Source organism: Amia ocellicauda, chromosome 11 (genome assembly GCF_036373705.1).
Source record: "Amia ocellicauda isolate fAmiCal2 chromosome 11, fAmiCal2.hap1, whole genome shotgun sequence".
NCBI lineage: Eukaryota > Metazoa > Chordata > Actinopteri > Amiiformes > Amiidae > Amia > Amia ocellicauda.
The window spans coordinates 21,783,746-21,811,105 of NC_089860.1; the positions used below are offsets into that span (position 1 = coordinate 21,783,746).

Sequence of the window (27,360 nt, forward strand, 5' to 3'; positions counted from 1 at the left end):
TTTACAATGTTTAAATGTTTTTTTATTACAAAATATATTTTTATACTTGAAAAACAGTATAAAGGAACAAAAAAGTATTGCAATAACAAAAAATCTCAGTGATATATAGACAGTGTTATGAAATGAAGACATTTCTACATCACAGAAAAGGGAAATATACTAACAAATTGTAAAAAATATATAAAACATTATTGAAATGACAAGGGCTATATTTAGCTTTATAACACTGCACATTTCTCTGTTTAAGGTGGAAGGTGACCAAGCGGATTGTTTTACACTAGCAGATAAAATGGAAATCTTCGTGCGAATCTTCCTGGATCAATTAGTGTTGGACTTCTTGAGAAGGACTTGTAGGTGAAAAATGTTTTGCCTTTTTCCTGTAATGGGGGGGAAAAAAGGGTTTTTCAGTATTGAAATATTACCTTACTATTATTATTATTATTATTTTTTTGTATTATCCTTTTTATAACCTTGCATATTTGGAACAGGGGTGAGGCTCATGCTAAACTGAGATTCCCCTCAGCAGGGGAATGATCCCATTTTGAGCACCCAGTTAATTAATGAGCCACTTGCCTGTGTCTCTAATGTTGAAGTAAAGTCCACCCCCCGTATTGCCCTAATACATCCCAATTTAGGGTATAATGTGAAGAATACAGTCTTATGTAAATTTGATTCCCAGAAGTAACACTGAAATGATTGAGTCATGCTGACCACAGGTGCTGCTCGGTGAGTAATGTCATTTTCTTGCCAGAGACCATGTTAAGATGAAACCAGATTGAGTCACCAATAAGTTTAAGATTAACGCACCTCTCCACCAGCCGACTCAGGACGTTCTGCACTTTGGCAGTGGCGGGATCCAGGCACCGCCGCCTTCCGTTTCTCAGGATGGCTCTGTGAACACAAACGCAAAAAGCTACTAAACACAACTATTTTAATGGACTGACAAACTCTTATTCGTTTTTCAGGGTCTAGCTTGTAAATTAGATGAGCTAGGTTGTAGGAGTTGGAGTCCCAGACCTATGAATGGGTTTGGTCTGCTTTTGTGCTTCCTTTGAGTTGAATACTGTAACTAAAAATGAACTTTTTCAATGACTTTTTGTATTCACACTTTATATTAGCCATTCATATAGTCATTGCATTATTTTTAATTGAAAACTTGTGTAAGCCATCGGAGGAATTTTAATATGCCATTAATTATCTTCATGGCATTATATGACTGTATTGAAATGATTTAACGATCCGCTTTGCCAGTTACTATAACTGATAACTATAACTACTGCTATCAATATACAAAACCTCTCACAATATCTAAAACATAACTGTTTATTTTTTGGATGCGTTTCTTTTATCAAGAAATTATGTAGTTTGTAAACATGAGCACTAAACATAAAATATAACTTTTTAGCAATGGGCACTGTCCAGTCCTCACATTATCTCTGTGTTCTCGCAGCTGTTGCTCCTGGCAATGATTTCCACCTTGACGATCAGTCTGATGGGTACACCCTGTGATATACTGGTGCACAGACAACGGGAACGACTGGAGCCTACTGAAAAACACAGATCAGAAAACCATGTTGGTGAGTTGTTTCATATCTTACTGAATGTCCTGTCTAGATATGATTTAAATGATTGATTGATTAAATTATCAAAATTTGCTGCACACTGTGCATTTAAAGCAAAAATATGACACTGTAAAACACAAATAACACTGACATTCTGAAAGCGCGTGTTAAAATTACCGTAAACTTATTACTGAATTAGAATTAAGTATTTATCCAGACTTACGGTCCACAGCAGATGCAGTGCACACTGCCATCAAAACAAAAATTGCAAGTTTGCAGTCCATCTCTCTCTCTCTCTCTCTTGTTTATGCAGTTCGTTCTGTTAAGACAATCTTTCTTGAAAGTGGGGTCTTTATATACAAGAGTGGTTTACCACAGAAGTACTGTTCTTACTGTCACACTTTCCCCCCCTGCTTGTAATGGAAACAGACCTGACACAGCAGTCTCCCCCATTGGAAGATTCACGCCTCATGTTCAGACACCTAAAAAAATAAATATGGAAAATGTTATTTATACTTGTAATTTAATCTGTTGGAAAGTACATTTAAAATATTTTTGATGCATTATTACAATTATTTATATTTTTCATAAAATACAATCAAATTTATATTAAAAAGTCACAAGTATCAAAGTCCCAATAGTAAAAATGATTTTTCATACCTGTAAACCTATTCATTTAAATTAATGTTGATATGACTATAGTTAATATGGGTGCAGAAGTATCTCTCTATTGAACATCTATGTGGAATGAAAGGGGGATGAATTAGTACAATTGTAATTATGTAAATGCTGTTTATGAGTGTAATGTGCATCTTATAAACATCAAGTACGCAATAGATCTCCTGTCTTGCTAACATTCGAGGCGTCAGCTGAAGTAACTAACGCATCCTCCGAGATTAAGGGTTTTGAGGTTCTTTTGTCCTATAGATGTTCTTAATGTCACCTATAAGACATCATATTTTATAGAAATATTTTTAAATAAATACTTTTTCTTTATTTTCTAATTGGGTGATTGGTTGTTGTTATAGTAGATGAGATGTAGCACAGATGTGAGTGATTAGTACATTAGAAAGTATAGAAAAAGTTTAGGTAAGTCGCTAACAAAATGCATGTGGGGAATCATACTGGGCACTTTTGAGTAGAGGTGGAGCAATTTCTTTCAGTAAGAGGTCTACACCTCTCATTTGTTGGATTAACCCCCACAGGGTATAACAGGGTATAAAACAGCTTGTATAGCATTGTTTTAGTACTGTTCTGTTGCTCTTGTAAGTAAGGGGAATTAGCCTTCGGTAAGCTTATCTAGTAGTTTCAGGGATTCTTAATATTAACATTATGAATAATCTACATTTAGTTTTGATTAATTGAGTGTGTGATTTTACACCAGAGATTAAGGGGTATATTAATAACCTTTAACATTTACCATAATTATATTTAGAGACTGAAAGATAACTTTCTTTGGTTAACGCACAGCCAATGAGTTATGTGACATGTCCCCATCCCCCCCTTATTATTAAAAAATATGAACATAAATGCTAACATAGTTTGGCTGTAAAAATGTAATGAAATCCTTCTTGAAGTCGTCTGGGCTCCCTTTGAGTTCATGCAGGGATCCCCACACATTAGTTTTAGGACTGATTGAGTATGTTTCTCATTTTCTGCAGTTTTTCTCATCCAATAGAAAAAATGTGAGAGAGCTTACTGGATATTTGTAGATCCTATGCATTTGTTAAGGACAGTATGACTAGAATTTACATAATTCTCCTTCTCTGGACTCTGTCACTCTACTTTAAAACTGTATGGTACAGAATTGGAGAACAGCATGTGATCACACACTTTTTGTTTCGTAATAAATACTTTATTTTCAACAGAAAACACAACGTGATAAATACATTTTCAAGTTTTAACTTAGTTGATATTTTAACAAAAGTATCAGCCACCACAAACGCATACTTTCTAAAATAAGTACCCCTATGGTGGCTGCTCAAAAGAAGGAAATTCCAAAATGAATTTATTGTAAGAAAACCATGCTACTCCGAAAACTGACTTTTAAATAAATGTGATCTGTTATGGCTTTAATTTAAATTAATGTATAATTTAATATGGTTTACATTTAGAATATGATACAATCTCTGAAATAAATAAGTGCAATATGTTCAAGTTAAACACCTTGTATACATATGAAAGTGCACAATCGGGAAGGAGTAGGTTCAGGGTTGTTTCAGGCTGAAGAATGTCCATTAATTGTCCTTTGTGGTTGACCTCTTCCTGTAGAGACAAAATGTGCAATAAATACAGATGTTCAACTATACAGTCTTCGGTGCATTTATAATACTATAGACACCATGAGAAACTAAATGAGCATGATGCTCGTAAGGCGAAATGTTAATTTAAGACTTCTTTCTTATGAAATATTGCAGTAGGACAAGGATATAACACCAACAGTACTTACAATCTGAGCTTCTTGATGATTTCTTTGATCCTCTTCACTTTGGGATCCAAACAGTACTGTTCACCATTATTCATGTTGACACTGAAAACATTATAGAAAATTAGTTTTTTAGCCAAGTTGAAAGAACAATCATCAATAGAACTACATGCAGAGAAATTATATTAAACAATCTATGTAGAGAAGGCAAATCTAGGCAAAGCAAATCTAATTCTTTTAAAGGATATCTAAAAACTTTAATGTATATTACAATTATTTTCCTTTCTTCATTGCCTTATACCACTAACATCACTGTATATAAGTGTCATTACTCTTGTTCAGGGTGTTATAACTCTGTCTGCTGTCTGCTATTTCTGCACTTACATGATCTCCAGGTCTTCACAGGAGTTGGATGGCGGAAAGATTTCCATATTCTTGATATCGCTGGGATTTCCGACAATCCTGGCTCGGACTCGCTGACACAAGCATCGTGAGCTTTCACTCACAATATCTGTGGACAAAATGATGGAACGTTCTGGGATCAAATAATTTTTTGTCACAAATTATTAAAAAATTGAAATCTTGGAACTTCGTAAAACATTGTTACAAAACTTTTTTAAGTAACGTCCAAGAACTAAATGCAGAAGGAGCTACTGCATTATAGTGCAATGAAACATATAGCAAGATTTCTGACATAATGGTGCTTCCTTAAAGTTCCGCTTTTGCTTCATTATTATGTACCATCTTTTTAGGTTGTCAAACAAAAAGATTAAAAATCCAATTCATTATTAAGTTATTAATCTCCCCAGCTCTTTAAGTACTTGCAAAATTATCTCAGACTGGATTAGTAGTAAGAGAGTGAAATACTTACGTTGCGAGAGAGCCACAGTGATGGCGAGAGCGACGATCAGCAGGATTTTGGTGCTCATGGTTCAGACTTCCTTTCAGTGTTGAGGCTGCTAGTTTGTAGAAGCTGTGGTGGTGTTGACTTGTTGGTGGTCTTATATACACTGCTCACAGGACTTTCTCTACAGGGGAAATCTCTGATGGAAACAGAAACTTGCTGGAAACAGAACTATGACATGACTGGATTTTTTTTTGTTAGTATCCCATTTCAGCGGGACTCTTTTGAATCTTATTTATAGTTTTTAAGATTACAACATGCCTGCAGTAGATTTTTTTAAGAACCAGCATGTCTTTCCTATATTTGGCTGTAGAATACAACACAGATTTACATTATTGTTGCATTTAAAATAAGGGAACCGGATTTCGATGAATGAAATATATTAAAGATCAAAATCTTTACTGTACATTTTATAATTCGTTGAGAACAAAATGACGTAACAACGGTCAATGGAAACCAAAATCACCAACCAATTGAGGGCTGGATTTAAACTCACACCGAAAATCAAAGTAAACAATTGAAATCACAGGCTGTTCCAACTTGTGTGAATTTCATCACGGCAACTCATAATGTGACTCAGTAGTGTGTATGGTCCCCACGTGCCTGTATGCACTCCCGATAACGTCTGGGCATGCTCCTGATGAGACGGTGGATGGTGTCCTGGGGGATCTCCTCCCAGACCTGGATCAGGGTGTCAGTGAGCTCCTGGACAGTCTGTGGCGCTACTTGGCATAGTCGGATGCACTGATACATAATGTCCCAAAGGTTCTCAATTGGATTCAAGTCTGGGGAACTTGAGGGCCAGTCAATGGCATCAATGCCTTCGTCATCCAGGAATTGCCTACACACTCTGACCACATGAGGCCGGGCATTGTCCTGCACCAGGAGGAACCCAGGGTACACTGCACCAATGTAAGGTCTGACGATGGGTCTGATGATTTCATCCCATTACCTAACAGCAGTCAGGGTACCATTGGCTAGCACATGGAGGTCTATGCGACCCTCCAAGGATATGCCTCCCCAGGCCATCACTGATCCACCGCCAAACCAGTCATGCTGGATGATGTTGCAGGCAGCATAACATTCTCCACGGCATCTCCACACTCTTTCACGTCTGTCACATGTGCTTAGTGTGATCCTGCTCTCATCTGTGAAGAGAACGGGGCGCCAATGACGGACCTGCCAATTCTGGTGTTCTCTGGCGAATGCCAATCGAAATGCATGGTGCTGGGCTGTGAGCACAGGTCCCACTAGAGGACATCGGGTCCTCCACACCAGTAGCCAGCTGGAGGTCATTTTGTAGGGCTCTGGCAGTGCTCCTCCTGTGCTCCTCCTGTTCCTCCTCGCACAAAGGAGCAGATACTGGTTATGCTGCTGGGTTGATGCCCTTCTACGGACCTGTCCAGCTCTCCTCGTGTAACGGCCCTTCTCTTGGTATCTCCTCCGTGATCTTGAGACTGTACTGGGAGACACGGCAAACCTTCTTGCGATGGCATGTATGGATGTGCCATCCTGGGGAAGCTGGACTACCTGTGCAAACTGAATGGGCTGCAGGTACCGCCTCATGCTACCAATACTGACAAGGACACTAGCAAAATGCAAAACTAGAGAAGAATCAGTCAGGAAGGATAAGGAGAGAACATTTGTCTGTGGCCACCATCTGCAAAACCATTCCCTTTTTGAGGGTTGTCTTGCTGTTGCCTCTCCAGTGCATCTGTTTCATGTCACTTTCATTTGCACCAAAACAGGTGACATGGAGCAATATCTTCAGGACGGCACCAGACTCTGTGTTGACCACACAGAGGTTACTTATATGAAAACACTTTCTTCACTTTTCTCCTGGGTTTATTGGACTTAAAAGTTTTAACCATTGTGACATAATGTAGATGGATGTTATATGTTCTGCTGAGTTATTGAACAAAGGACCAAAATCATGAGATTTGGATCAGAGCAGTTCCTCCTGTGTGAGAGAGCTTTCGTTTTTTCTTGGAAACATAAACTCTTTAACAGCAGCTTACATAGACAGAGGGCTTACATAGAAAGAATGGGAGATGGATTTCTGATGATCTCCTTAAAGTTTTTAAACTATTATTTTGACTAGGTTTTTTTTATTCTTTCTTGGAGGATTAGTATACAAAGTGGATTTATCGTGTTTTGTACACTATAAATGCTTGCTTTCACAGGCCATGATTAGACTATGTACTGTTATTTAAAGTAAAGAAGTCCAAGAATAGTGCTGATATGGACGTAAAACCAGACGTAAATGTTTAATGTTTCAAAATATATTTTACTAGTTTGATTAGTTTCTTTTAGTAATTTATGAGTAGATATATCTGAACATGTTTTTTTGGTTTTGTGTATATTTTGCCAAATGATGAAATGGACTAGCCACTTGCTTGCTTCAAGGTTAGCTGACTTCCATCAATTTGAATAATGGCTTTTAATTTTGATTTAAAAATAAGTTAAATAATCATTACATTACCTACACCTTGAACAGCAACACTCAGAATACGTGCAGTAAATTTAGACTCATTAATTGATTCATTGTCTTTACAAGTTTAATCAAAGAAAACCAATTGATTACGGTTTGTTTGATCCTAGACACTGCTAGTCAACACTACAATCTTAAACAAGAGACATCTTATAGTTAAAAATAAATTCTGGAACGTTTCACACGGGATATTTCATATTGTATTTTTCCATCACCATCTGAATTTTGAAAATGTTAATGATTTATTTTGTTATAAACAAACAGATGATGTAAAAATGACGAAACACAGGAAAAATGCATGCATTTCCACATGTAAACCTGTATTTCACGTGAAAATGCCATGAGATAATTTAATGCGATAATCGCATGTATCCTTAAATGACCGCATTTTAAAAGTGCAAGATAACTGCTCAGTTTATTGTGGCTGTCAATGTAAAGTAATACTTTATAAAACACTTATATTCACAGCTTGCTGCTCCATCAGTGATGTGAAAAACCACTCTGGTAAGATCAGTATAACAAATTATTAAACAACTAAACACAAGGCACAAGACAGCTGTACACTGTTTAATTTGAACATGTTTTCACATGGCAGCCAATGATTCAATGATGTCAGCGTCTCAAGTATTGTTCCCTGCGTATGGCAACCACCCTTTCTGTGATTTTCGTGCAAAAACGGCATGCAAGCTGTATATAGAGCTAATTTACATATGATTTCACTCCTTTGCCCTTAGTTTGCATGACATTGGGTAAACGGCAGCTCATCCCGAGTGCAATAAACTTAAACCATGTAAACCCTGAGAGGCAGCAGGTCACTGCATCTTTGACTCAAGCATATTGTCTTGAGTAATGTCAAAACTACCAGTGTGACACTTTATAACAAGGTGACATCTAGTAGTGTTGATGTCATGATAATAAACCAACCATAGCAACAGTTATAAACCTCACTAAAGTAATTTATAACCTGATTTATTCATATTTGAATCAGCTGTAATTTGAAACCTTGTATTATTCAATAAACACTATTCTGACTAGTTCCATAAAGCAAAATAATTAAAATGAAATAATATATTGTTTTAAAGGAAATAAATGCTTATTCCAGACTTTGATGTTTTACTAGAGAAGTCTCTTATGTCAATATAATATTGCACATCATTGCAAATATGAAACTATGTAAAACAAAATATATACAATATTGATACTTTGTTATTTGAACCCATCACCAATTTTTTAGGACTACATTAACTTTGTGAAAGTTCAGTTTTTATAAAAAGACAATTCTCATGACATGTTTTTTAGAAAATATATATTTTATAATTGTTGCACATATTTCTCAGTTTGTATTTAATAAATAAAAAATGACCATGTACTGTCAATATATCACAAAATAAAAAAATATATATAACGTATAAAAAAACTTTAAATGTATGTGTATGTGTATATATATATATATATATATATATATATATATATATATATATATATATATATTAAAAAAAGTACTTTAAATAAACTTAAATATGTATTGTTAAAAATGTAAGTTTAACAATGATTTATGACACGCAAATGTATTCTGCAATGACATTTCAATCCAGTGCAGAAGATATTTCTCTTTGACATAGATATCAGGTTTGCTGTTAAACAAAGACTCCTGTAGTTAGCAGTCTGTAAGTGAAGGAGGGTCAGTGATGTTTTAGACTGAAGACCGTCAGTTGGTTGTGTTCTGTGCTTGCCTTCTTCCTCTGAGGAGAGAACAGATAGACTGGGTTAGTTTTTATAGCATAATCTATTTAACATTACAGTCTTCAGTATATCTACAAGGGTACAGACATACAATTTGATGTTATTTTAATGTTCTTGTTTGTCTTGAAGTGTAGACTTGATTAATACTTCACATGTGACTTGCTTTAGAGCAGGGGTTCCCAATGTCTGGTGATGGAGGCCCGGTTTCCAGAGGTTGCATGGGATGGGGTGGCCACAGTACAAAATGAACCGCCAATTTTATTTCCTATACATTTCTCTTGGGGAACATTTAACTTTAATTGTTGTTTTATTATTTTCCCACAAATTACATGTGCAATTTATAACAAAATGTTAATGAAGTGTACAAATATAGTAAATCTTCAGAAAAGGGGTGGTTGAAGGTTGGCTTTGGGGGGCTGCGCCAAACATCCTAGAGGGCCGCAATTTGGGAACCCCTGTTCCAGAGTGTTAATTTAAGATTTGTTTCTTTACTATTTATTGATTCTCCAAAATCTGTGTACAATTATGTATTCAATTAACTTACAATTGAAGGTTCATGACGATATCTCTGATCCTCTTGACACTGGGGTCCAGACTGTATATACATGTATATACATTCTTTGTTCCGTAATATAGTAATGTATTGAGATGGGCTTCTTACTGACTCCCAGAATTTAGGGTGAGATATTCTCTCAGATCACAAATTCAGGGTTTCAGCTTTAGATTTCACCAGTGTTTGGTGCCGAGAAACTTACAAATGTTGAAGTGACAAAGACCTTTGATTGTATTCCTAAGTCAAGGACATGTAGTTTTCTTCCTTCATGTAAAGACCTCTGAACACGTTTTTTAAGATTCTTCTAGAGAAAGCCACCAATACCTTATAATACCTTGTTTATCGTTACTGTATTCCTTAATAGGCTGTCACACTTCTGTGGTAGATACCCGGCCTGACTACACCAAATCAGTTCCTGTTAGAAAGCTATAACCTAAGTGTTAACTAAACCATTAATGTCTTCACCCACTGCAGTTGCCTTATATATTCTTAACATGCATGATTATAATCAGTATATTTACAAGAATATAATTTACAATACAAATAGATTCAGCCCTGCAGTGACCTCACAATGGCAAAGTGTTTACAGGGCCATCCCCTCTGTTGAAATGTGCAGTCGGTTCCTATTTATGTGTGTGCAAGGGAGGTTACATCTTGTCCCCTAATCAAATTAAAGTAACAATTCAGGAAGTTCATGTTCTTGACCGTGGGCATTGATATTCAATGGTGTGTGAGTCAGTATAGCTTCAATATTTCATATTTTTATGGTGACATTTTGGCAAAGTCTTTATTTTTATTTTTTTTATTTTCTCCTCACTGTCATACAGTCATTGTTATCATTCTGAAGCATGGCACCTTGCCTCATAATATAATGATCTTGGAGCCTCATCTGTTGAAAATTACTGTGACACAGATCTCCCTTTTAACCATGTTTGTTTTCTTCCTTAAGAGTTTTGCCTTGCAGGCTTCTAACCTTTGATATACAAATTCATCTTTCTGGTTCAGGACATAGAAACCTACTAGGAGCTGGCTAACTTTACGAAATTAATGCTTAAACCATGTGGTGCGTCTTCAGGGGAAATTTGTCATCTCCCCCAGGCGGTCTGAGTACTGTGCCGGGCTTATATACTGTGTTCCATTCCGCTGTCTGGTTCCTCGGTCAGTGGTTAACACCTTAACCCGGCAAATTTCTTTTCCACTGATCTAGACGTGAAAATGCTTGTGCAGGAAACTATTGACTTGCGTTGTATTTCTTAGAGTTTATAAAAATAGATTAAATAATTTAATAAGAACGCTGCTGAATGCCAAAAGCTCAAAAAGCCCCAGGTGACGTGTGGCGTGTGGGCTTGTTTGGTTAAAGTGTCATTGATGTGTGTTGATATGAATATGCCTTCAGATTTGACAGATATGTAATACCAGCTGAAAATGAATGGATTCGACATTGGTAAACAAATATTAATAGAAATCAATATATTATTTGGTTGTTGTTGCTGGTGTTTTTCTGAAACAGATGAACATTGTCATACAGCCAAACTTTTTAAACTGTAACTGAGTTCATTGTAATTTAGCCTCTATTGGCTTATTTTGGTTAGGTTATATGCATGTTTTAGTGCAGCCCTCACTCTGTCGTGCATTATCCTCAAGTGACACATTTCGTGATGGGAGACTTACTGTCCCTAACATCACTGCATTGTTTTCTGGTTATAACGAATGGCTGATTTTGTTTTATGAATAATGAAAATACATCAACTCCCCTTTAAATCTCTCCATCAAACTCAGTTTGCAGGTGCATTGATCCCAATGCCTGTTTATGATGTCCTATAATTTTTATTTTCCATAAAAGAATAAATGTTTTCAGTCCATTCATTTTTTTAGAAGCTCTTACCAAGATCTTATTATAAACTGCTTAGCATTATGTCACTCTTCTTTCACATCCTGTTCTTTCATAGTTCGCAACTGAGACTGAAACCAATTACCTTTTTACATCCTTAGTACAGCTTCCTCTTAAAAAAAAAAAGCCAACGTTAAGCTGACGTATAGAAAATGAAATTGAGTGAGATGTTAAAGGAATAACTTTGTCAAAAATTGGAAAAATCCCATTGTACAGGCTCAGATATATCTGTAAAAGGTTCAGTACTTCGTTAAAAAAATAAAATATATATAAACTGCTTTACTAGTTGAAGCATTCTTCCAAATGCAAGGCCCCATGGAATTTCATAGAAAGTATATGTGCCTGATGTGAAAATGCAAGAATTGGTTTTGAATTAAAGTTTTTTGTTTTGTTTTGTTTTAATAAATAAAATGTGTTGAGGGGGGGAAAAATGTTCTGAAAGAAATTCAATACTGTAGTATTATGTTCATAGATACTGTGATGAAAGAGTATTTGTATGTGGATAATGAAAGTACTGAGGCCCTCTGTATACAAGAGCACATACATGGACTCTTCTTCAAAGGCAGTCAAACAGAATGTGGCAGAAATGGAATTCCCTTTGTTAAAAGGGAAATCTTTCCATTTCAATAATGTCACACTTCCTCTTCCTCAACCAGGATACCAGGCTTCCATCTCATGTGAGGAAAACAACTCTTTCCATCTGTCAGCATGGGCTTTTTCCCTGTGCTTTCCTCTCGTGAGTTCATGCCACATGGTGCTTCTTGCATGGTACTCTTTGAGAGGCTATTGGAAGTGATTAAATAGGAACCGAAAATGCTTGAGAGATTCTGTTAAACAAGAATCTCAGCCCATACATATATATGTGTGTATATATACACCGATCAGCCATAACATTATGACCACCTGCCTAATATTGTGTAGGTCCCCCTTTTCAAGGTCAACACCCTGAACTCATGATTCATCAGACCAGGCCACCACCTTCCATTGCTCCGTGGTCCAGTTCTGATGCTCACGTGCCCATTGTAGGTGCTTTCGACAGTGGACAGGGGTCAGCATGGGCACCCTGACTGGTCTGTGGCTACGCAGCCCCATACGCAACAAACTGCGATGCACTGTGTGTTCTGACACCTTTCTATGAGAACCAGCATTCACTTTTTCAGCAATTTGAGCTACAGTAGCTCGTCTGTTGGATCGGACCACACGGGCCAGCCTTTGCTCCCCACGTGTATCAGTGAGCCTTGGCTGCCCATGACCCTGTCGCCGGTTCACCACTTTTCCTTCCTTGGACCACTTTTGATAGGTACTGACCACTGCAGACCGGTAACACCCCACAAGAGCTGCAGTTTTGGAGATGCTCTGACCCAGTCGTCTAGCCATCACAATTTGGCCCTTGTCAAAGTCGCTCAGATCCATACGCTTGCCCATTTTTCCTGCTTCTAACACATCAACTTTGGGGACAAAATGTTCACTTGCTGCCTAATATCCCACCCACTGACAGGTGTCATGATAACGAGATTATCAGTGTTATTCACTTGTCAGTGAATATATATATATATATATATATATATATATATATATATATATATATAAATTATACACAGTGCCTTGCAAAAGTATTCAGAACCCTGACCAATTCTCTCATGTTACTGAATTACATGAAAATTTTGTCCTGTTTTGATTATTGATTTAGAGTTCCAGGGTTTTAAAATAAACTATTATGAGGTGACATTCGTTTTATGTTGGAAAATATTTGTAAGAAAAATTTTGAACTGAAATATGTTGCTTGTGTAAGTATTCAACTCCTGTGCTGAGGAATCTCCCAGTTTACACAGATGAAAGAAATAGCCCCAACGTGGACACAATCACTATTGGCCTCTACCTGTGCGCGATTAAAGTTGCTGTCACATTTTGTGGATAAAACCCCCAGTGTTGAAGACCAAAGAGCATTTTACAGAAGTTAAAGATAAATTAATATAAATGATTAGGAAATGGTTTCAAAATAATATCCAAGTGTTTGGGTATCCCAGTGAGCACAGTTGGATCAATAATCAGGAAGTGTGAGCTGCATCATCCCACCCAGACACTACCAAGAAAAGTCTGTTTCTCAAAACTCTTCTTTCAAACAAGAAGGAGAATTGTGAGAGAAGCCACAGAGAGTTCTGAGTTCTGTAGCTGGGAGTGGATTAAGGGTGCACCAGTCAACAATATTTAGAGCTCTGCATAACAGTGCCCTCTATGGGAGGTTGGCAAGAAATAAGTCGTTACTCAAAGTACCATCTGAAATCACGTCTGGAGTTTGCCAGATAGCATGAGAGAGACCCAACTGTGATGTGGGTAAGGGTTTTGTGGTTTTGAGACCAAGACCAAAACTCAAAGTGCTATGTGTGGTGCAAACCTAACACTGCCCCTGCATCAAGACACACCATCCCTACAGTGAAGTATGATGGTGGCAGCATCATGCTGTGTGTACATTCTTCTCATCAGCAGCGACTGGGCATCTTGTTAAAATTAAAGGAAGAGTGAGTGCTTGTCCCCTACAGTAAGGAGGTCCGGGGGGTCTGTTATGCTGTGGTGGGCATTTTCCTAGCATAGTTTGGGTCCTCTTTTCCCCTTACAGGGAAGGGTCACTGCAAATCATTACAAAGTTATTGTGAGTGATCACCTTTATCCTACATTTCTATCCTGATGAGAGTGGTCTCTTCCAGGATGACAATGCCCCCATCCACAGTGCACGAGGGCTCACTGAATGGTCTGATGAGTATGAAAATTATGTGAATCATATGCTACGGCTTTTGCAGTCACCAGATCTCAACCCAATTGAACACCTATGGGAGATTTTGGACGGATGTGTTGACAGTGCTCTGCACCACCAGCATCAAAAAATGATGGTGTTCCATCCCTCCAGTAAAGTTCCAGAGACTCGTAGAATCTGTGCCAAGGCACATTGAAGCTGTTCTAGTGGCTTGTGGTGGCCCAGCACCTTACTGAGACACTTTATGTTGGTTTTTTAATTTGTCACCTGTGTGTGTGTGTGTGTATACACTCACCTAAAGGATTATTAGGAACACCATACTAATACTGTGTTTGACCCCCTTTCGCCTTCAGAACTGCCTTAATTCTACATGGCATTGATTCAACAAGGTGCTGAAAGCATTCTTTAGAAATGTTGGCCCATATTGATAGGATAGCATCTTGCAGTTGATGGAGATTTGTGGGATACACGTCCAGGGCACAAAGCTCCCGTTCCACCACATCCCAAAGATGCTCTATTGGCTTGAGATCTGGTGACTGTGGGGGCCAGTTTAGTACAGTGCACTCATTGTCATGTTCAAGAAACCAATTTGAAATGATTGGACCTTTGTGACATGGTGCATTATCCTGCTGGAAGTAGCCATCAGAGGATGGGTACATGGTGGTCATAAAGGGATGGACATGGTCAGAAACAATGCTCAGGTAGGCCGTGGCATTTAAACGATGCCCAATTGGCACTAAGGGGCCTAAAGTGTGCCAAGAAAACATCCCCCACACCATTACACCACCACCACCAGCCTGCACAGTGGTAACAAGGCATGATGGATCCATGTTCTCATTCTGTTTACGCCAAATTCTGACTCTACCATCTGAATGTCTCAACAGAAATCGAGACTCATCAGACCAGGCAACATTTTTCCAGTCTTCAACTGTCCAATTTTGGTGAGCTTGTGCAAATTGTAGCCTCTTTTTCCTATTTGTAGTGGAGATGAGTGGTACCCGGTGGGGTCTTCTGCTGTTGTAGCCCATCCGCCTCAAGGTTGTACGTGTTGTGGCTTCACAAATGCTTTGCTGTATACCTCGGTTGTAATGAGTGGTTATTTTAGTCAAAGTTGCTCTTCTATCAGCTTGAATCAGTCGGCCCATTCTCCTCTGACCTCTAGCATCAACAAGGCATTTTCGCCCACAGGACTGCCGCATACTGGATGTTTTTCCCTTTTCACACCATTCTTTGTAAACCCTAGAAATGGTTGTGCGTGAAAATCCCAGTAACTGAGCAGATTGTGAAATACTCAGACCGGCCCGTCTGGCACCAACAACCATGCCACGCTCAAAATTGCTTAAATCACCTTTCTTTTCCATTCAGACATTCAGTTTGGAGTTCAGGAGATTGTCTTGACCAGGACCACACCCCTAAATGCATTGAAGCAACTGCCATGTGTTTGGTTGGTTAGATAATTGCATTAATGAGAAATTGAACAGGTGTTCCTAATAATCCTTTAGGTGAGTGTATATATATATATATATATATATATATAAAGAAAATTAAATGTTGTAGCCGCACTCTCTTATTAATTATTTAGACCAGACTTTTATATTATTACAGTTTCATTTTATTGAATAACTCACACTCATGAGTTATATAAATTACAGTGTGGGAGATGAGGAGTCAGATTGTGGTCATCCAGCTCATCTGATTACCTTTTCTGCTGTGTATAGAAAGTCTGGGGACAGTCCCTCAGAGCTACCTTACAGCTGTGGTGACTGTTTTATCAGAACTGCTGCTACATTGTTTTGGAGTTAAGCGGGGCAATACAATCAATCAGTGGGTTAACAGAGATCATTTATACCTGTATTCACACAGTCCCATACACTATATTACTGTCATTACACAGAAAAGTCAGTGTGAAGTAATCCCAGGAAGGAAGAGAACTCGCCATGACAGTCCATTTTGGAGTCCAACTTCCACAGAGCTCTGAACATACATTACTGGCTATCAAGTGTTAGAATTCATTCTCTGTTTTATTTATTGCATTGATATGAAGGCTGCTGTGGTTCCTGCAGTATAATACTGTATGAAATTAAACCAGCCCATAAGGAAACACACACTTGGATGAATGTTCATGATGACAAATACACAATGAGTCTCAGTGAAGCTATACCTCTTGTTCTCTTTATTTTAATGATCTTTGGAAAAGCAAAGCACACAGTGTTGACAAGGGTACCAAACTACAATAAAATGTTTTGGGCATAATTGTAAAGAGCTTATACAATTGAGCTTAATTGAAGAAAGGTTTGCATGTGTTGTCTATGCATTCTCCAGTTGAACGTCAAGATATCTGTGGGAGTTGTCTTTGTTCAGGAAGATCCACTTGCTTTTATGAGCTTTTCCTAGAGCATGAAAAACATATTGATTAAATTTGCATACTTTTTTATTTATTGAGTTAATAAATAATAATAATAATAAAACGTATACAAATTATAGCTTTGTATTTGTCAGGGGTATAGGAGAATAGTGAAGCCCAGGGTTTTTGGCTTTCTGCATGCAAAGGAATATTCTGTATACTGTACCTTTTGAGATTGAAAAGCAGCCTCTTGAATTTTGGGTCCAAGCAATACTGCTTTTCGTTTTTCATGTGAACTCTGCAACACATCGTTAATCTGATGAATTATTATGTTCAACTGATATTCTTATTACCAGCAACAATGTCCATTAAAGGTGTATATTCGTCAGATGCTTATAAATTATAGTGTGTTCATTGTATTACCATTTTGTTCTGGTGTGCAGTTTTTCTTGCAATACTGATGACAAAAGGAAAATCTGAATCTAACTCACCAACTACAGTACAGAGGAAATGCATCTGGGATTTTTAGCTTGATTACATTTATTTATACATGATGTTGCTTCTAGAAAAGACTGAGAAGTTGAGAAGTAGTATACAGTAGTATACAGTATGATAACCATAATAATAATAATAGTACAATTTATAAAAATATGGGGTAAATGGGAATCGTAACATAACTCCACAAAATTACTTAGTGTCAAGTTATAAAGTACATCTGCAGATGTCAAGAACACTACTACGTCTTCAGAAAGAGTCCTGCAGCTATTATAAAGTGTGCAGTATTTCATGGCATTGTTGCATTGCAGCATGAACCGCGTCCTTCCTTTCTCTGTTAAGTGAGTTCAGTGTGTCAGACAACTAGGTCATCCTGTGGTTTTGCTTCATCTACAAATATGTAGGGTAATAGGTAAAGTTTTCATCTGTTTTGACTCACAATACTGCTTTTTCAATCTTAGCTTGTTTACAAAAGAGGCACATGCCTTTCACCACATTTGTACACAACCTCCATCTGACTGTAAGTACCTCAATATACTGTATACATATACCAGATGCATTCTTTATTTTTCATTTCATAGTGAAAATGTACAATGGCATTTAAAAAACAAATAGGTCCAAATGCACAATAGCATTCATTTTTCTGTTGATGTAGATGCTAGGACCTTGGTTCTACTTACAGGCTGATATTTTGACACCTTCACAGAGTACAGAAGCTTGACACCTTTTACTGCTTTGGTGCTTGCTAGTGCACAGAAAGCATCCACAAGAAGATTATTTCTTCTGTGGTTTTATTTGCAATATGCTCTTTTAAAGGGACTGTATGAAGAGAATGAGGTAATGCATATAAAGAAGCTAATTGATTTCTTACATAATCTCCACTTCCTCACAAGTATTGGAAGAAGGCAAGATCTCCACGCTCTTTATCTCCTTTGGAGCTGCCAGTTTGTTCTTCACATCCACACACAGGCAGCGTCTGCTGGAGGAAACGTCTGTAGTGGAATACAGAGACTGATTCACCGATGCACCACATGAATGGAATATTGCAATTCTAATGACTCCCAAATATTCCCAAATATTAATATCACTACTATTCTGCAATCATAGTGTATATATACAGTTAGGTCCATAAATATTTGGACAGTGACACAATTGTCAACATTTTTGCTCTGTACGCCACCACAATGGATTTGAAAGGAAACAATCCAGATGTACTTTAAGTGTAAACTTTCATTTTTAGTTTGGGTGAATGGTGTAGGAATTACACCCATTTTTATATGTGGTTCCCCCAATTTTAGGGTCTCAAAAGTATTTCATGAATTAAATTGTGAGTTTCAATACTTGGTTGCAAATCCTTTGCAGTCAATGACTGCCTGATGTCTGAAACCCATAGACATCACCAGGCCTGCACTGCAGCTGTCTTTAGTTCCTGCTTGTTCTTGGGTCGTTTGCAACCATTGTGGTGGTGTACAGAGCCAAAAAGATTACAATTGTGTCACTGTCCAAATATTTATGGACCTAACTGTAACCTAACCTAACCCTCACCAGATGTCACAGGCATTTTATACATAAACACCTACAAAGTCTCTTTCAGTAACTTGACAGGCTGCACTGGACTCAGTACATGACAAAAAAGGATGGTCAAAATCCTCACCGTAATTTAGCTGTATATTATTATTTCAGATCTCAGCTAGGGCATTGTGATGCATATACATGACATTAATATATATATATATATATATATATATATATATATATATATATATATATATATATATATAATTTAAAATATACTACACAAAATAGCATTCTAGTTCTTGCACATATTAAGTACTTTAAACGTACAAGTTGTTAGAGACCAGGCGGGTGATAATGGAGATGTCTTACCTATGGCAGATACAGTAAGTGCCATCAGGACTAGGATTGCCAGCTTATACTTCATGATGGAGCTCAGTTAGCTTGTGCTTCCTTCTCAGCTTTCTCCACAAGTGTACAATGCAGTTGTAAGGTGTTACTGCATTTATAGCTGTGACTGGGGCAAAGGGGAAATTTTGCATTATATTAAAAAATACATATAATTTCAGCGTAGGGATGGAATTTTACAAAACGTGGCGGATAAACAACAGGTTTCTCAAACATTTAACCATCAAAACAATATATTTTTTTCTACCCACGCACGCCCTATCAATATTCATATTCACTGTAATACCACTTATTTTTCCGAAACCTCAGAAGAACCTGCTATGCACACCACTCAGACTTTGTCTAAAACATTTTAAATAAGGAAAATAGATCTTATGAAATGTATAATGTTGAAGATCTGAATCACATTTTCAATTAATCTTGCACAGCCATAATGAGGTGGCTAATCAAATGTGACAAATAAACACAAGCAGTGTGATTCCAATCTCACGTCTCATTTTTTACACTCACGAAGCCCCTCATGCCTGTCATCGACTTATCAAGCTGTCTGAATGGCCTTTTGGCCCTGCATGAGGCTGTTGAATGTTTTCATATTGTTGAATATAACCAACTAGCATTTTGTAGTCAAGGGTTTTTCATTTACAGCCCAATGATGACTCAGTATAAAAGTAAAGTGTTCTCCCTGTACACTCTCTCCTTTTCATGTATTAAAGCAAAGTCCACATGTAATGCAGTCAAACCACCTGTGTAAAGAGTATTTACCCTGCATGTGCGCTGGTTATTTACCCCGCAGTATGTCCTATGTGTAATGTGTATTCACATGTTTAAAGATATATTTTGTTCAACCCCTAGAGTGGAACAGCTTTTTTAGTTTTATTTTATTTTAAATATAGCAAAACCAACTATATTTTGTATCTGTTTCAGAGAGTGTATAGCTTCAGTGCTGTATTTAAAGTGAACGTGGTAGTAACAATGATAAAAACAAATACAAATGTCATACATTTCTGCAGTGTATTTGTGACCAAACAGAATTAACATTTGACTATCTGGAATATTTCTGAAGTTTTTATTTACTAATTAAACAAAATCATAAATTAATATATAAACATTGTGTAAAACAGCCAGGTTGACATGTCCCTCAAAACTGCTGTATTAAGACATGCTGAAAGGTTAGTGGTTAACACCCTGCCTGTTCAACAAATTCCCCCCATATTTATTTAATGACTAGTGGATTTTCCATTCATCATTGCAGGATCTGCTATAGTTTAATGAGCACCATCAACTTGTTGCCAATGAGAAACCTTTTTTTTTTTTTTTCTTTGAGGTTCTATGAGAAAAATAAGACATGAGATTGGTGTGGCACTCTGGAAAGTGCTGAATGATGTCTCCAGACAGTCCAAGGTGTCTCTTTCACAATTTGTTAGGTCCTAAATCAAAGACATGTTTTTATAATAATTATAATTAATAATCAATTATAATAATCATTGTTTTTGACATCGTATTTGTCATTATTAGAATCACAGTGCAGTATATATTATATTTTGATCCCAGTCAAGAAATCTTAGGGAGCTTCAATGATGGGAGAGTTACTGGGTTATTGCCTAGGTGGCACATATGGCTAAGAAGTGTGAACTATAATTTATATTTGTACAATTTAATAATATTGAAATTATACACACACCTGATGAAGATTATCACAAGCTATTTTAAACGCTAAGTTTCGCACATAGTAGTATCTTCTCTCACATAATGTACTTTTAATTTCCAAGATGGGTTTGCATTCAGTATATTACCAATAATTCATGTGATATTTGCTTGTGGTTATATTTCGATGGAGATCAAAAGTTGTATGTTTTTTTAAATGAATTTACAATTGTGTATTTCTTGGAGAGAATGTTTGTATAAGAGGATTAAGATACAAATAATGAGATTATAAAGAGAACCTTTCTATTTCATTTGAGAATTGAATTATATTTTTATTGTTCACTAACAATTCAACACTTATCTATGTTTTATTTTGCATTTTCATAAAAAAATATTTCTATGCAAACGACTGTAATTAAAATAAGTGTTTATTATTTTTGTGCCTCATCTAGGACGTAGGACCAAATAATAATGTGCCATTGTTTGTACTGTGATGTGTTACTTATACTTTCAGATAAAAGGATAGTTTTCTAAATAAAATAGTGTGGTTCTGCTGCCACATTGCTTATGAGGTGGAAACCCCCCAAAATACCTTCAGTTAAAAAAAATATCCAAAATGCTTCTACAAGAAAACAAGAGGACAAATGCACGGTTGTGTAAGTAAATAGCATTCTATTTTTTGTACTTGGTTTCTTCATGTAAGAATGCGTGTATGTAGTTCCAGAGTGTGGTTAGAATGGGATTCCCCTCTACAGCTCACATTTGCACCGTACCTACAAGAATTATTCAGTAAGTGCTACACATTTTAGTGGGTTGTACTTTTTACTGCTGCAATAAAAAAAAAATGTTGGTTAACTTTATAAAGTAATAATTACATGTTTTTGCCCGCTGTATTTTTATATTTATACAAGGTGAAACAGAAATGCCTTCAGATTTTCCACAAGACCTAGTTATACAAGTAATATAGTATCATTATTTAATTTGATTTGTGGCGCAAAAATAATATATTTTCAGGTAGTAATCAGTAGAATTTGAAGAAGTGTGTTATAAACCCATATTTGGGCAGCACAGTCTCCCAGTAGTGCCTTGTATCTCCTATGTTATTTATAATATGCATGTATTCTGTTAACCTCGCCAATACTGTAGCAGTTGCACTTCCCTTTATTGACTTACGTAAAAGAGAAAATAATGGAATAGTACTGAGTGACATGCTGTCCATGAGGGACAACTGAAAGTGTTGCCAGACAGGAAGGTCTGTGCATTTTTGGCGAAAGTTTATCCTTTCAATATCGCTACCATTTCGTCATGCAATCCAGTCTTTTGTGGTTATAGAAACAGGGCAGTTCAGCTGAAGCACACTCTGGAGGCACTACGCAAAGGGCATCTTCACTCTCTGAAATGTTCTTTCAGAGTATTTCAGATTATTAATTTCAAAGGTATTTTATTTTAAACACACCTATGATTATAGTAGAATTTAAAGTTGAATATGAAGCCACAGTTTTTGGGATTTTGCAGTTTCATAATTTTTATACTTTGAAGTGATTGTAAAATCAATAGTGAACAAGCAAACCAGTTGATAACATCTTCTGTATCTCTCGATCTGCCACAGGACGGAAGTAGGTTTACCCAATGCTGTATCTTAGATCACTTTTGCTCACATGACGCCTACCTGTCTCCCCTGCAAATGCTGCTTATCTACAGAAATATCTCATTAATGTCACCCACAAAAGGCAGAGCATTGCAGAGTACTGCGCTTCACCTACTGCGCTTTGTCATGTCATGTTAGATGTTGAAAATGACATGAAAGCCTTGAATTTTAAAAGAAAGGGTAATAACTGTATAGAAAAAAGAATCCTAATATTTAAATGTAAAGGATGCATGTTATGAAGGTATGAATAAATATAAAGGTATTTACATTTCAGTTGGTCTAGTAAAATATCTGTTGTATTCTGTTTTTAATTATAGTAAAATGCAAAGAAGTCTAAATATTTCTTAATCAACCTTTTTATACCTGCTTTTCACAAAGCCAGTTTTAGACCCACTTTCAGATGTCCAGATATGTTATGAGTTGTCTGTGATAACAGAAATGTGTGAACTATCAATATTGTTACTTCATCAAATAGCTTTTAACTTCCTTATATTGAAAGAAATTAAAATATCTGGACAAAAAGCTTTATCTGTGCTGAGGAATATTTGATTAGAACAATTTAACAATCAAACAAATACAAATAATTTGCAACAGTGTCAAACAATAGTATGAATCTAGTGATGGTGTTTTAGAGTTAAGGATGGTTTATGCTTTCCTTGGACCATGATCTATACAATTTTTTTTTACCAGCTTATGAACATATTTTTTAATAGCAGATTCTGTAAAACTCTCATTGTTTTTTGTGTAACTTATTAGTTTCTATATTATATATTTATTTTATACTAATTTGTTATTTTTAATGGTTACCTGGTATAGACTGAAAATCTAAGTTAACCCCTCAACCACAATTGGACCCATAGATTGATTTATCAACCCTGCTATCTTGTTTCAGAAACCTTACTTCCCTATTTTAACATAGTGTTTTGAAAAATCACACCACTTACAGTAATTGCTCAAGTCTGAGTCTGATTTTAATCTGCTGGGAAACTTTAAAAGAACAGAAGGAGAAATTAAATTTATATTTATATCCAGACACTGGCAAAGAAAGGGAAGTGGATTGCTTAATGTCTTCTTAAACAATTTACAGAACGATGACTTAATATCTTCTTTGTGATTACTTGACCAATTTTGAGTCTGTTCAACAGTCTGTAAATGTATTCAATATTAACTGTGAGCACAGTGTTAAATTAAACAAATAGTGAAATACATTCACTTCTTTTAGGCATTCATGAACTACAGCCAGAACTAATTCTTTCTGTGCTATTTAACTGCTTATGAACTATCTATTTCAGGGTAGATTCTCATCTGCGGTATGAGCCATTACTTTTCAATTTGTCATAAAGCTATAAGCATTAGAGACATACTCTACATAAGTACACATGGGTATAATCTAGAATTTTAAAGCCAGTCTGTAGAGCTGGTGACTCTAACTGGTAGCAACCAGGGTATAAAGTGACTCATACCCTCCCAACGCTGGGTACAAAAGGGCAAACAGGAGCTGGGTTACCATGTGTAGACAACATTGTCGTTATACCCAGCTGCCTGGTACAGACAGGAAGGGGTTGGGGATGTGCTCATATTTTGCTGATGGGGTGTTTCCAAACACCTTGGTTTATAGACCTGAGCCTCTGTATTGTTTGTGGTCTGGGCTGCTTTTGCAATTTCATAAGCTATCCAAATGTATATGAAAACAAATAAGTTTGCCAATGAACAGTTTTGAATAATCTGAACACAAAATTGTTTGTAAGTCTATTGATTTTGTTGTTCATAATGTATTGATACAATGGCCAATTGTATTCTTCAATCAAAATTAGCATCAACTTTAATAATCTTATTTAAATTTCCTAGTAATATTCTGTCGGTAAACTGCCCAACACATAAACCACCTCAAAAACAACATCCCAACATGGGATCAAGACACAAGACAAAAGATAACCATGCCCTGATCTTTAGTAACATCATTCAAGATGGTTGAAATGCTCTCACCACTGAGAGGAACTGTAATAGATGTCTATGCAGATCTTCATCTTAACTAGAGTTTAAGATTTCACTGTGTTTCTGAACACAGTATTGTCTCCTGTTTTCTGCATTTAAGGTCCTTACTTTATTAGCAGAAACCTGCCATGGTTTTACAAGTTGTAGTACAATTGTGACACCTTCTGTCAATATATTTAAGTGCAGCTGACAAGAGAGTCACAATACAAAGCAAACATTTTCCAGGGGTTCTGTTAACATGATCTCAGTGTGTTTTCTTCTTCCAATCAGCAATAACAAATGCATATCTCCTGTCCCATTGCTGCAGATTTAAGTCTTTAATTGCCACTAACTTCAAGACTGTACATAATTTAATTGACTTAAAAGTGAAACCAAAACTTGTCATCTAAACAATGTAAGGTCATTGCAAAGTCCAAACATTAATATCAGTTCAAAACTGGGACTTCTGTTTGAGGGAGTGGTGCATTTGTGCATTTCCAAGGCAAGCTGCTTGCAGGTATATTTTTAAAAACTTAAAATATTCCAAGGTAAGAATAAATTGCATGTGAATTGATCAGGACCTTAATTTATGTTAATGTTAGTTGGATATAATTTTACAGCTGTGAGCAATTCCCACATTAGAAAGATTGAAGCCAAATTGATGAATGTAATCAATGTATGTTTAATGCCCTATAAGGTTCCTGAAGTTAGGGCTCTAGACTCTGGAGTGGAGGGTTGTGGGTTCAATCCCCAGGTGGGTGACACTGCTGTTGTACCTTGAGCAAGGTACTTCACCTAGATTGCTCCAGTAAATGCCAAGCTGTATAAATGGGTACACATGTAAAAATAATGTGATATATGTTGTAACAATTGTAAGTCTGCTACGAAATTGGGTAATAATAATAATCCTATTAAGCAGAGCAGGTGCTGCTATGCTTGTATGACTCTTGGCACTTGATACATCTAGGTGGAACTGGATTTGTGGCATGCTAATGTTTATATCGGGAAACTGACATACAAAAAAAACACATGTGCAAATATTTGTCCTGAAGTAGAAAGAGAAAATTATATTTGTAATAGTGAACTGAAAGCAATATTTTAGGTCACTTTAATTGTTTTATTAACAATTACAGAAGCATGTCAGACACTTCAGCTAAAGATGATCTTGATAAATGCAGAAAGATGGTTTTAAGGTGGGTGAAAATTCAGTATAATAAATATAAATACATGTAGAGTAGAGATAAATAATAAGATGTATACATACTCCATGTAATATTAGATAGCAGGACATGATAAATAAACATTTAAATAAGTGTGTAGAACCAGTTATTGTGCCAGAACTTACCACATTATGGCAGCACCACAATAACAGATAGGGAAGGTATTTCTCACAGACTTCATTTTACTATTTTCATTGTGGTCCATACTTGGTAACACACATGGAGGAAAATACTTAAAAAACAAAACAAACTTAATTTATAGCTTTTAATTATGGTGGTCAAAAAAAGCCAGAAGGAAATGTTGTACTGGAGTCCCTATACTGAAATAACTGACTGTGTGGGTGCTAAGCAATAGTTTTACAGCCTTTTTCAGAACATCAGCCTCAGCTAACAGCACATTTGGAAGCTATACCTAATCTGCCAATCTTTTTGTTTTAGTTTACACAGTAGAAACATAACTTAAAGTAATGGAAACTAGTCTAACCAGCAGAGCCTGCTGAATGTCTATGAGACTTTGGAGCAGAGGTCTTGAGTAAGGAATGAGTGTTACACTTTGCATCACGATTCTATAGTCTATAGTGTGCTAGTGTTCAGTAATTCCAAGTAGTTACTGTTTTTAACTTTTAATATGATATTAAATTGAAATATTGGAAGCTGTTCTATTTTAGTTTTATACAAACATTTTTAGGCTTCTGATGATTGCAGTTAACAAATCTTAAAGTTCAGTTGTATTGGATGTATTGATATACAAATAAACATCTAGACCTTTGTTAAAAAAAATATATATAATCTGTGTGTACCTTGATAGACAGTTGTTTAAGACTGGAGCTCTTGTTTCTCTTTTGTCATTCTCTCTTTCATTATTTTCTGATTGATACAGGCCTGATCTCCTGAACTGCCTCGATACATACAACTGTTACCATAGAGACAGGACTAACCTACAGCTGAGGTGCAAAGAGGTAAATTGGGTGTTTCCACTACAGGACTAAAGTACCTCCCCAGTTAGAGTAATCATTTTAAGAGAGAAAAAAAATCCAATTTAAATGCATCACAATTTCAGCTTGTAACACAACAAAATCTGAGGTCCAAGGGGGGGTGACTTCTTCCTATAGCCACTGTGTACACACTCACACACACACACTAAATGTCCACCTGTACAATTAATATATTCCTTACTGTTATCCACTATTAATTATGGTACATCAGATATTGAATATTATATATAAACTGGTTTATAATGATGTGAACAAAGATATATTTGTCATGATAACTTTTATGTTGGCAAAGTCACCTTCATATAAAAACCTAGTCTTGTTGGCATGTATTTTTGAATTTATAATACTCATTTCTAGTTTTACAAATGTACTGGTATCTATAAACCATCCTAGAAAAGGGCTAGATCAAAACACTCGGTCTGGGTTTGTTTACAATTCCATGAATTCCACTTTAATCAGCAGAATGGACAATGTTTCTGAAGGTCTTTTTCTTTATTGTAAACTTAAAAAAACACAACACCTTATTGTTACTCATTTTTTTTATTATAATTTACTGACCAGGTGGACAGAAGTACAAAAGAGCATTCTGAGATCACAATAAAATGTTGTCTCTGTCACAGTTTTTGCCGTTTTAATTTGACATAGAACTGACATATTACAAATATGTTTATTAAATACAAAAATCAAATCACGAAGGAGAGAATACTATTCGCACCATGTGGGGCTCGTCTAAGCCTTGCCTAAGACTATAAAGGATGATTTAATTTTATTTAAAGGATTCCATCTATTCCTACTT

General features: G+C 36.2%; 4 protein-coding genes across 6 annotated transcripts in view; 1 reads left to right on the plus strand and 3 right to left on the minus strand.

The window, feature by feature from the left end:
- On the minus strand, window positions 1-1,901 carry LOC136763161 (alveolar macrophage chemotactic factor). Of its 2 annotated transcripts, none has more exons than XM_066716942.1 (4): window positions 1,786-1,901; window positions 1,430-1,547; window positions 808-891; window positions 1-377 (listed from the first exon to the last, which is right to left on the minus strand). In XM_066716942.1, exons 1-4 carry the CDS (start codon window positions 1,844-1,846, stop codon window positions 323-325), a joined length of 318 nt encoding a protein of 105 aa, XP_066573039.1. In that variant the 5' UTR covers window positions 1,847-1,901; the 3' UTR covers window positions 1-322. The 2 variants fall into 2 exon arrangements, with proteins under 2 accessions (XP_066573039.1, XP_066573040.1); XM_066716943.1 differs by having other exon boundaries at window positions 1,430-1,544; window positions 1,786-1,900.
- LOC136763160 (ras association domain-containing protein 4) overlaps window positions 252-27,360 on the plus strand; it is a 56,315-nt gene continuing 29,206 nt past the window's right edge. The window contains exons 1-3 of one of the 2 annotated variants that reach the window (XM_066716940.1): window positions 252-350; window positions 1,451-1,577; window positions 26,450-26,528. Coding sequence is in view for 1 of the 2 variants with exons in the window: in XM_066716939.1 (XP_066573036.1) it covers window positions 25,487-25,542; window positions 26,450-26,528 (135 nt within the window). In the remaining variant the exon portion in view is untranslated. Of the gene's footprint in view, window positions 351-1,450; window positions 1,578-25,482; window positions 25,543-26,449; window positions 26,529-27,360 lie in introns of those variants that run through there. The other variant, XM_066716939.1, reaches the window with a different exon arrangement.
- Window positions 3,404-4,973, minus strand: LOC136762788 (C-X-C motif chemokine 10). Its single transcript, XM_066716332.1, has 4 exons — window positions 4,859-4,973; window positions 4,372-4,498; window positions 4,012-4,092; window positions 3,404-3,827 (listed from the first exon to the last, which is right to left on the minus strand). Exons 1-4 carry the CDS (start codon window positions 4,914-4,916, stop codon window positions 3,800-3,802), a joined length of 294 nt encoding a protein of 97 aa, XP_066572429.1. The 5' UTR covers window positions 4,917-4,973; the 3' UTR covers window positions 3,404-3,799.
- LOC136763162 (C-X-C motif chemokine 10-like) lies at window positions 16,460-19,185 on the minus strand. Its single transcript, XM_066716944.1, has 4 exons — window positions 19,048-19,185; window positions 18,032-18,152; window positions 16,892-16,963; window positions 16,460-16,711 (listed from the first exon to the last, which is right to left on the minus strand). Exons 1-4 carry the CDS (start codon window positions 19,100-19,102, stop codon window positions 16,699-16,701), a joined length of 261 nt encoding a protein of 86 aa, XP_066573041.1. The 5' UTR covers window positions 19,103-19,185; the 3' UTR covers window positions 16,460-16,698.

What these genes read in the sequence shown, in the direction of transcription:
- LOC136763161 (XM_066716942.1), bottom strand. Translation starts at nt 1,846, where the DNA reads ATGGACTGCAAACTTGCAATTTTTGTTTTGATGGCAGTGTGCACTGCA. An exon ending in CACTGCATCTGCTGTGGACC is followed by an intron (nt 1,548 to 1,785) that starts GTAAGTCTGGAT and finishes TGTGTTTTTCAG; the next exon opens with TAGGCTCCAGTCGTTCCCGT. An exon ending in CTGAGTCGGCTGGTGGAGAG is followed by an intron (nt 378 to 807) that starts GTGCGTTAATCT and finishes CCCCCATTACAG; the next exon opens with GAAAAAGGCAAAACATTTTT.
- LOC136762788 (XM_066716332.1), bottom strand. Translation starts at nt 4,916, where the DNA reads ATGAGCACCAAAATCCTGCTGATCGTCGCTCTCGCCATCACTGTGGCT. An exon ending in CACTGTGGCTCTCTCGCAAC is followed by an intron (nt 4,499 to 4,858) that starts GTAAGTATTTCA and finishes TTTTGTCCACAG; the next exon opens with ATATTGTGAGTGAAAGCTCA. An exon ending in ATCATCAAGAAGCTCAGATT is followed by an intron (nt 3,828 to 4,011) that starts GTAAGTACTGTT and finishes TTGTCTCTACAG; the next exon opens with GAAGAGGTCAACCACAAAGG.
- LOC136763162 (XM_066716944.1), bottom strand. Translation starts at nt 19,102, where the DNA reads ATGAAGTATAAGCTGGCAATCCTAGTCCTGATGGCACTTACTGTATCT. An exon ending in ACTTACTGTATCTGCCATAG is followed by an intron (nt 18,153 to 19,047) that starts GTAAGACATCTC and finishes ATTCCACTACAG; the next exon opens with ACGTTTCCTCCAGCAGACGC. An exon ending in TGTGAGGAAGTGGAGATTAT is followed by an intron (nt 16,964 to 18,031) that starts GTAAGAAATCAA and finishes GATGTGTTGCAG; the next exon opens with AGTTCACATGAAAAACGAAA.